The 9,711-nt window shown below is 59.8% G+C and overlaps 1 protein-coding gene across 2 annotated transcripts; it reads left to right on the plus strand.

Annotated features, from left to right (window-relative positions):
• CD320 (CD320 molecule) lies at positions 1-4,411 on the plus strand. 2 transcript variants are annotated; one of them, XM_043586435.1, is made up of 5 exons: positions 1-195; positions 2,689-2,802; positions 3,070-3,407; positions 3,690-3,848; positions 3,976-4,092. In XM_043586435.1, exons 1-5 carry the CDS (start codon positions 69-71, stop codon positions 3,982-3,984), a joined length of 747 nt encoding a protein of 248 aa, XP_043442370.1. In that variant the 5' UTR covers positions 1-68; the 3' UTR covers positions 3,985-4,092. The 2 variants fall into 2 exon arrangements, with proteins under 2 accessions (XP_043442370.1, XP_043442369.1); XM_043586434.1 differs by having other exon boundaries at positions 7-195; positions 3,174-3,407; positions 3,976-4,411.
• Positions 4,412-9,711: the final 5,300 nt, after the last annotated feature.

Genomic DNA, 9,711 nt, shown 5'->3' on the forward strand with positions numbered 1-9,711 from the left:
TGGGATAAAAGCGAGGCCGGCCCGCGCGCGCCCAGTGCCAGGGCAGGGGCGGTGCGGCGAGCGGCTGCATGGCGCGGGGCGGAGCCCGGCGGACAGCGGCCCTGGGCCTGGTGCTGCGGCTGCTGCTCGGCTTCGGACTGGGCCTGGAGGCCGCCCCGACCCCAGTCCCGATCCCGTTCTTGGCCCACAGCCCAGGTGAGAGCTCAGCGCAGCCCGCGCGCGTGCCCCTCGGCCGTCCGACCCCACCCCGCGCTCCGGCGGCTCCTCGCCATTGGCTGTTTCGCTGGTCTGTCCCGGACACTCCCCCGGCACGTGGCTCGGGACTCCAGTGTGCCGTGAACCTGGCCTTTGAGAGCCAGCCGTCCCCAGCTGGGGACCCTCGCCTGGGTGGCTCTGCCTGCCTTTAACTACTCTTTCTACCCTGCCCACACCCCACTCCTGCTCGGCTTTGTCGGACCCCTTTGTCACCTCCAAGCCGACCTTCAGCCCAGCGTGGGCAGGAAGGCTTGTTGCAGGCTCTGGTTGTCCGACCTCTAGCCGTGCTTAGCCGGTCATCTGGCGCCTCTGGGAGCGGCTGCGCCTCCTAAATCCTCGCCAGACCCTGAGGCCATGTGGCTGAGTTTCCTGGGCCACCAGGCCCCCGCTCTCCCCCATCTCTGCACCTTCCTCTTCTGGCCTTAGAGAAGGAAAGGTTTTCCTCCCTCCCTGTCACCCCCAGGCCCCTGGACACATGCGCCTGGGCCTAAGTGATCTTGGTGGCCCTCTCTGAGGTTCCCAGAGTCAGTTTGGCGGGGAGTGACCTTCCTGTAGGCACAGGTGACCCTGGCTTTCAGCCTTGAGCGCAGATTCACACACTTAACCCATTCCTACCTGAGCTCTCACCTTATTTGTCCCCCGCCTCACCGAGGAGTCCCTACCTTTATAGACTAAATCTTCCTCGTTCCTTTAAGGAGGCAGGACTCCCCTTAACCAAGTTCCAAACCCCACGACAAGTGGTTCCCTCCTCAGGACACTGAAGTGGGAACTCCTAGCAAACCCCTTTTACAGGGGAGGAAACTGAGTCACTGGTCGTTTCCCCTCCTGTCTGACCCCACGAGGCCTGGTCTGCTGTGCTCTGCCTCCCATTATCCAGGAAGGCCAAACACTCCAGGGAGGGAGGTGGGGGGTTGGCAGGGCCGAGAGCGGCCGGGTCTGGAAAGGAAGCCTCGCCCAGGGGCTGCCAGACCCCCAGGGGCAGGGAAGGAAGCTGGCTCCAGGTTGGCCACAGCTCTTCCGGGCTCCACCATGCTTGGGGACTGTATGGGCCACAGGTACCTTTGGGCCTGGAGGCCTGTGGAGCACTGGGCTTGGAGGCTGAGGCCCGTGAGTAAAGGTAGGGTTGGCAAGAAGGGCAGGATCGAATGGGGTGGGACCAGGCTGGGTCCAGGCCAGGTATTTGTCACCTGCCCTACTGCACCTGGGAGGGGAGCCTTCAAGGCCATTCCCTTCCTCTGTCACTCAGACTCCCTCCTGCTGGCCCTGGCTCCAGGCCCTTCTGTGCTGCTCCAGCAGGTCAGCATGCAGCCTGAGCCTCACTGCTTAGGGTCCCGGAAGGCCCAGATCTCGTCCGGACTCAGCCTGGACCCTTGTGTGACCTGTATCCACTTACTGTCAGCTGCTGCCCTGGACTTGCGGTCACAAGGTCCTGGCCCTGATCTCCACTGAGCGTCCTTACCATCTGTGTGGACACCAGTTTGAGCACAGTTGTTCTAAGAGGCAGGTAGAGCTTCAGGCATCCGAGAGTCTCACGAAACCCCTCCTAGGAAAGCAGCTGAGATCTAAAGGTTGGGGAGGAATCACCAGTTGCAAAGTGGGGGCAGGAAAGGGTGCACTGGACCAAGGAACAGCACAGGCAAAGGCCGGGAGGGGGAAACAAGCCAGGCCTCTTGGAGAACCTCGGGAAGGCCAGGACAGAGGGTGCTGGATGAGGAAGAAGAATGAGGGTGAGGTCCAGGAAGCATTTTGTGCTGGGCCAGGCACTGGGGCCACACGGGAAAAATAGTGATTCGGTGCGAGAGGGTCAGGGGACCAGGGCACGATTTTGAGCAGAGGGGAGGCAAGGGTGGGTGATGGAATGATGGGCTTCTGTGAGGTCTCCAGTGTCCCGAGGGGGTGGGGCCTGGCTAGGAGGTGGCACATTTCAGATGGGGAAAGTGGTCGGATCCGGGTGGAATTTAGGAGGTGAGTGGATAGGCCCTGGTGATGAAGCAGGTCCTCTGCCCAGGGCCTCAGTTTCCCCTGTGCTGAGTAGGTGGGATACAACCTGCCCTGCTGACCCTGACCATGGGCGGGTCACAGATGGCCCCTACCCGAGCCTGTTTAACCATGGATCTTGGAGACACGCCTGGTAGACTCTTGGATCAGGGAGACCTGGGCTCAAACCTCGAAGCTGCCACCAGCTCGGCAGCCTGGGACCTTATCTCTCCCGGGTGTCTTCTGCACCATGCGGGGGGAGGGCAGTAGGACCTTTCCTGTGAACTGCTCCGCTGCAAGCCTCACACGTAGTGGGTCCTCAGCAAACGGTGGCCACCAGGGGCATTCCAGCACCCTGGGACCTGGCCGGTCTCCTGGTGGTCAGTCTGTAACGTTGTGTCCCTGGCGGAGGCCAAGACTCCGGCCTCCCAGACCTCACTTGTGTGCGTCTTGCAGGCTCGTGCCCGCCCACCAATTTCCAGTGCCGCACCAGTGGCTTCTGCGTGCCCCTCCCTCTGCGTTGCGACGGCGACAAGGACTGTCCGGATGGCAGCGACGAGGAGGAGTGTGGTGAGTCACAGCGACCCTGGGGGCGGGGCTTGAGGAGGCGGAGCCGCAGGGAGGGGAGGTGCTTGTGGGAGGGGCGGGGCTTTCAGGCTGGCACGATGGGGCGGGGCCCGAGGGTGGACAGGGCTTACAGGGTCGCTGGCTTGAGAAGAGGTGGGTTTCATGGGAGGTGGGCTTAGTGGGGCCTTGGGAGGAGGGGCTCGCAGGGAGGCCGGTCCTTGGAAGGCGAAGCGAACAGGGAGACATCTTCAGGGTGGGTGGGTTTTACAGGGTCGCCTGTTCCTGGAAGGCAGGGGTCACCGGAGGCCGGGTGGAGGAGAGTACCCCAGCTCTCTCGGGTGGGTGTTTGGGACCTGACTGACCCTGCACCTCAGGCATCAAGCCTTGCGCCCGGGACGGACAGTGCCTGCCGCCCACTGGCAGCCCCTGCCCCTGTGACAGCATCGATGACTGCCCAGATGGCCTCGACCACACCGTTCACAACTGCAGTCGCCAGCCCTGCCCGGCCGGGGAGCTTCGCTGCCTGTGGGGCGGTGCCTGCATCCCCCGCACCTGGCTCTGCGACGGCCATCCCGACTGCCCTGCCTCCAGCGACGAGCTTGGCTGTGGTGGGTGCCCTGCGACCCCAGCGTGCCTGCGGGGGTGGGGAGGGCCGGGCATTAGATAAGGACACTTCCGGCGGGTGACCAGGCTTGGGGTGTGGACACTCGGGTCTTCCCCGCGCCTGCACCCCCATGTGGGCAGCGGTGCTCACTGACCTTACTCATTCTGGGTTGGGAGATGATGCGCCCCACGGTCCCTCCAGGCATTTGGGACACGTGTAGTCCCTCCCTGCCCCTCATGCCCTCAGCGCCGACTCCCCAGCTACTGAATACCTGGACTTCTTGCAGGAACCGAGACGCCCCAGGAAGGGAATGCCACGGCCATGGGGACCCCTGTGGCCCCGGGCACTGTCACCGATCTTGGGAATGCCACCGCCACCTCGTTTGGGGACCAGGACTCAGTCCAGTCTGGAAACCGAAGTGCTTGTGGGGTTATTGCCGCAGCCGGTAGGAAGACCGGGCCCTCCCGCTCCTGGGGGCAAGGGAAGGCTTGGGGAAGGGACGGGCTGGGCCGCAGACCCCCCCTTCCCGGTGTGGGGGCTGTCACTGACTCCTGTCCGTCTGCCCCCCACAGTGGTGCTGAGCGCAGGTCTGGCTGCCATCTCCCTGTTCGTGTTGTCCCGGCTCTGGGCCCGGGGGCGCCTGAACCAGCTGGGGCTGCTGATGGTCGTGAAGGAATCCCTGCTGCTGTCGGAGAGGAAGAGCTCGCTGCTCTGAGGACGAGCTGCTGCCACCACGTCTCCCGGGCCCTGGGCACTGCCACTGTGGCCACATCAGCCCTCGGACGTGGCTTCTTCTGGCCGTGTGGCACCGTGGACCTGAGCTCCCGCAGATGTGGCCCTAGAGGTCACGGGCACCTGGACCCTCGCCCAGATGCAGGAAGCCTGGCCCGGGAGCACGTCACAGCCGGAACCTAGGGGCTGGCCCCACGCTGCTCCGGGGGATGGCCCCAACTAGACACTCCTGCTGCCTCTGTCTGAGGGTGGTGATTAAAGTTACTTCACATCCTCCGCCTGCCTCTGGGCTTCTGTCTCCCTCTGCCCGGGCAGCTCCGTTACAGCCCCTACTCCACAGTGGAGTGTCCTGAGAGGGTGGGACTCGGGGACCCAGCCCTGGGTGCCCCCTCGGCCGCTCTGCCCCTGGCTTTCTGGGATCCAGAGCAGGTGGCAGTGGGGCTGGGGCAGCCGGGTGGTCTGCGTCACCCGCAGGCTGCCGCACAGAGGAGCGGGGCTTAGGCAGGGCCTCCGGGAGAGTCCTGGGGGACCGCCATCCATCATGGCTTCTTCCTCCTGGAGGTGTAAGCTGGGCACCTCAGGGTTGGTCTGGGCTCCACTCAGTTTTAAAGTGTAGGGATGTGAGTAGGGGAGGGGCAGAGAGAGAGGGGGAGAGAGAGAATCCCAAGCAGGCTCCGTACTGTCGGCACAGAGTCCGATGTGGGTGTTGAACCCACAAACTGTAAGATCATGACCTGAGCTGAAACCAAGAGTGGGGTGCTTAACCATCTGAGCCACCCAGGTGCCCCAAAAGCGTAGGTTTTATTATCGTGCAGGTATGGTGCGGCCGACGGAACAGGAGACTGCCCTTGAAAAGATGAACGGTTCCCAAAAGGAGGCGGAACACCAGGGCCACATGGGGAAGGAGGCCTCAGCGTCCCGAGGGAGCTGGAGGAGAATGTGGGCAAGAACCTTTATTGTGGCTCCCTTGGGCAGGGGTGGGTGAGGCGAGGTAAGCAGGCCTGGGATTGGCTGGTTTGAGTAACGTGAGTGGGCTCTGGGGTAGGTGCTGTCTGTCACACAGGTCCCAGGCTATTGGCAGTGATGCCATGGGCTAGGAATGCCTGCGGCAGCCGCCTGGGGGGCCCGTGCTGTGCCCCGTGAGCCCCCACGGGCATTTGCCGTCCGCAGCCAGTGCTGTCGCTGGGCCGGCCCTCATGGCTTGCCTTATGCTCGCAGGGCACACTTCAGCAAAGACTCTCCGGGAACTTTGAGGAAAGGGGGGTGATGACTCAAGTCCTGGAGGGAACGCGGGCCCACACAGCGAGATCACGGGTAAAGAGAGAGTGTGGACTGGGGGCTCTGCCTTTCTTACGGTCCCAGGTGGGGGTGCCCAGGGTTTTGTGGGGTCACCGTTACCCGTGAATTGAATGCGTAGGAACAAGAGTGAGGGCAGGAGGGGAGAAGTGGGGTCGCTGGAAGGGCCGGTTACGTAGGTCACCCAGGGCTTTCTGAAAGAGGGAGCTTCGTTGAGTGGGGGCAGCCGAATTCCTTATCTGGCTGTGCTGTTGGTCGCCGCGTCTTACAGCTGGCGATTCGTTTATTCCAGAGGGACGTCGGCACTCCAGGCTTCATACCAGGAACTGACAGTGCGCTGTCCTCAGCTGCCTGGCCCTGGCGTGATCAGGGCGGGGGGGGGGGGATACTGGCTCAGGGGATGGGCTCTGGACCGATTGCTTTGCGTGTGAGATGTGTGGCCTCCACTGGTGAGCTGTCTGCTGTCTCTGGGAACTGGCTAACCCCATGAGGGACCGTCCCTCCTGGTCAGCAAGGCTCCAGATGCCAAAGAACCAGGAGTACAGAAAACGTAGACCAGACATACCCCGATCACTGGGTGTTGGCGACAAGGTTCTCTGATCCTGATTTTCCTTGTTTCCAAGTGGTGTGGCCAGAGCCCCTGTGGCCTCCTTGCGTGGAGGGGACCTTCCTGATATCCCTGGTGGCGGACTGGGTGTCTGCCACCAGCTGGGCCCATGCCACCCGCTGCTGGGAGAGCACCCGGGATCCCACACAGGGTCTTGGGGCTCCCACATCTGGCAGGCAGAGCGATGGCCCCTGGCCATGAGATGCTGGGTGTCGGGGTAGAGGGCCGGTGCACCAGGAGGGCTTCCTGGCGGTGGTGAAGCTGGGCTTTGGGACTCCACCCATCTCCCAGTGGGGGAAGGTGGTTGAGGTAGGTGTTGGGGTCTGGGCGTTGAGCAGGGGATGGGGGACCTGAGTTCTCCGTCAGTGCTGGGGGGCAGCAGGAGTGCAGGCTTGGGAGGTGGGCTGCAGGTACAATAGTGGCCCCAGCCAGTGGTGGGGGTGCAGGGTGCCCCATCTCCTGGGACCCAGGGCCTTGCCTCTGCACCTGCTGGAGCCAAGGTGAGCTGATGCAGAACCAAGCGCTTCTCCCAGGTGGCAGGAAGGAGTTCCACCGGAGGGTGGGATTTTCTTGTTTCTCGGTTTTTCTCCCTTTTGCTCAGGCAGGGTCAGCCTCAGTGGGTCAGGGGGCGTGTAAGGGGGTTATGAGGCCGCTTGTCACACGCCACTGGTGTCACTTAGTTATCGGTGGAGCAAACCATCCTGTGCTTGGGGACTCTGCCACCCCAGTGTGTTCTCGCTCATGGCTGGCAGCTCTTTTGGGCCATCAGGAATGGTGGCTGTTGTCCTCTGCGGGCTGGGCTGGTTGGACATCACCACCTAGAGTTTCTCTGTCCCGTCTGGCGCCTTGGGATGGCCTGGCCAGCTGGGCCACTCCCTCTCCGTGTGGCTTTTCCATGTGGCCACCTGAACAGAACGGCCTTCTGTCTTTCGTGGCAACTCAGGGCTCGTCAAAGTGCAGAGCTGAAGCCACCAGACCTCCCGGCTCAGGCCGGGAACCAGGCCAGCATTCTCTTGTTTCTGCAGAGTCCCAGGTCAGCCCAGACGTACGTGGGGACCACACACGGGTGTGAACACGGGGGTGGGGCCTGGATGATGGTGCCATCCTTGCAGGCCAGCCCGTGCAGAGGGCACAAGCTGGGGACGGGGCGGGCGGGGGTGGGGGACTCCCTGTCCACCTGAGCCAGCTGATTCTCTGTGGGCCCGTGGCTCTGCTCTCAGGTACAGCTTTGTCATCTGCCCCCGGGGGCAGTCACAGGTCCAGATGTCTGTCGCTGTGGGCACGCTGGGGTCTCAGCTGCCTTTGTTCCCTGGAGCAGGGCTCACACTGCTGTCCTGTGCGGCAAGCTCTGTGAGTCACTTCCGGGAACCTGCGGGAAGGGTCCAGGTTTTAAAGTGGGGGGGGGGCGGGGGAGGGGGTTGGGGAGCCCAGGAGGAGGGGGAGGAGGCGGGGTGGGAGCTGCAGGCAAGGATGGAAGGGTGTGTGTGTGTATATCTCTATACAATTCTTTCTATTAGTCTTTTTTTTTTTTATTGAGGGAAAATTCACATAAAATTAACCACTAGCCATTTTATTTTATTTTTTTTTTTTTAAAAAATTTTTTTTTTTTCAACGTTTATTTATTTTTGAGACAGAGAGAGACAGAGCATGAACGGGGGAGGGGCAGAGAGAGAGGGAAACACAGAATCGGAAACAGGCTCCAGGCTCTGAGCCATCAGCCCAGAGCCTGACGCGGGGCTCGAACTCCTGGACCGCGAGATCGTGACCTGGCTGAAGTCGGACGCTTAACCGACTGCGCCACCCAGGCGCCCCGCCACTAGCCATTTTAAAGCATACAGTTTACTCCAAGACATTTTTTTTTTAAGTTGATTTATTAATTTGAGAGAGAGCGGAGGAGAGCATGAGCGGGGGAGGGACAAAGAGAGAGGGAGAGAGAGAGAGTCCCAAGCAGGCTCTGTGCCATCCGCACAGAGCCCCACGTGGGGCTTGAACTCACGAACAGTGAGATCATGACCTGAGCCGAAACCAAGAGTTGGGTGCTCAACCAACTGAACCATCCAGACACCCCTCTTTCTTTCTTTTTTTTTTTAAAGTTTATTTTGAGAGAGAGAGAGAGAGAGAGAGAGAGAGAGAGAGAGAGTGTGTGTGTGTGTGTGAGAGTGAGCAGGGGAGGGGCCAAATCAAGGGAGAGAGAGAATCCCAAGCAGGATCTGCACTGTCAGCACAAAGCCTGATGTGGGGCTCGAACTCATGAACTCATGAAATGTGAGATTGTGACCTGAGCCGAAATCAAGAGTCAGATGCTTAACTGACTGAGCCACCCAGGCGCCCCTAGTTCCAAAACATTTTCGTCCCCCCTCCCCCCGGAAAAGGAAACCCTGTCTCCATTAGGACTCATTCCCCATCTCCCTCCCTCAGCCCCTGGCACCTACGAATACAGTTTGTGTTTCTGTGGATTTGCCTGTTCTGGACATCTCCTGGGGATGGAATCCTACCGTAGGTGACCTTTGATGTCTGGCTTCTTTCACTGAACGTCATGTTTCTCCCCAAAGTTTCCCCCAAGGTTCTTCCCCCAAAGTTTCCTTGTGTCTTTTTTTATACCCCCTCTCCATGACCTAGGCAACCATTGATTGCCTTCTGACACTATAGATTCATTGCCTTTCTAGAATCACATAGTAGGTACCCTGTTTTGTCTGGCGGTTTTTACCTGACACGTTTATTTTAAGATCTGTGCATACTGTTGTTGCGTGTGCTAAAAGTTAACTTGTTTTAGGGGGCGCCTGGGTGGCTCAGTCGGTTGAGCGTCTGACTTGGGCTCAGGTCATGATATGGGAGTCGGTGGTTTCCAGCCCCACATCGGGCTCTGTGCTGACAGCTCAGAGCCTGGAGCCTGCTTCAGATTCTGGGTCTCCCTCTCTCTCTGCTCCTGCTCTTTCTCTGTCTCTCAAAAAATAAAATGTTAAAATAAAAATAAAAAAAAAAAGGTTAACTTGTTGTATTGGTAAGCCCTATTCCACTGTATGGCTGGCCCACACTCTACCTATTGATGGACCTTGAGGTCATTTCCAGCTTTATATTTATTATTTATTAATTAAATCTTTATTTTTGAGGGAGGGAGAGAGAGAGCGAGAGAGAGAGAGCGAGCATGAGTGGGGGAGGGGCAGAGACAGAGGGAGACACCGAATCCGAAGCAGGCTCCAGGCTCCAAGCTGTCAGCCCAGAGCCCGATGTGGGGCTCGAACCCACAAACTGCGAGATTATGACCTGAGCCGGAGTCGGACGATTAACCAACTGAGCCACCCAGGCGTCCCAAGAGTTAATCATTTTAAAGTGAACCATCCCATGGCATTTAGCACACTCCTAATACCTGTAACCAGTATCATGTGAATCTTTTCACGGGCTTGTAGCACTTCAGAAGATACTTACCTGGGACTTTAACTGGGATTGCATTGCCTTTGTAGGTTAGTGTGTGGAGAATAGACATTCACTGAGCACCGACTGGGTGGCAGGCATTGTAGGTGCTGGAGACCAACCTTGAACAGAACAAGGCCCCCTCCCCCATGGAGGCAAGTGAGTGGAGGTGGGGTGAGGGGCGAGGCGACCAACCACTAAACTCTACTAAACCAGTATCTCGATGTCAAGTTGGGGCTAGGTTCTGGGGACCAAGCGCCGA

The sequence above is a fragment of the Prionailurus bengalensis genome, chromosome A2 (genome assembly GCF_016509475.1).
Source record: "Prionailurus bengalensis isolate Pbe53 chromosome A2, Fcat_Pben_1.1_paternal_pri, whole genome shotgun sequence".
Lineage (NCBI taxonomy): Eukaryota > Metazoa > Chordata > Mammalia > Carnivora > Felidae > Prionailurus > Prionailurus bengalensis.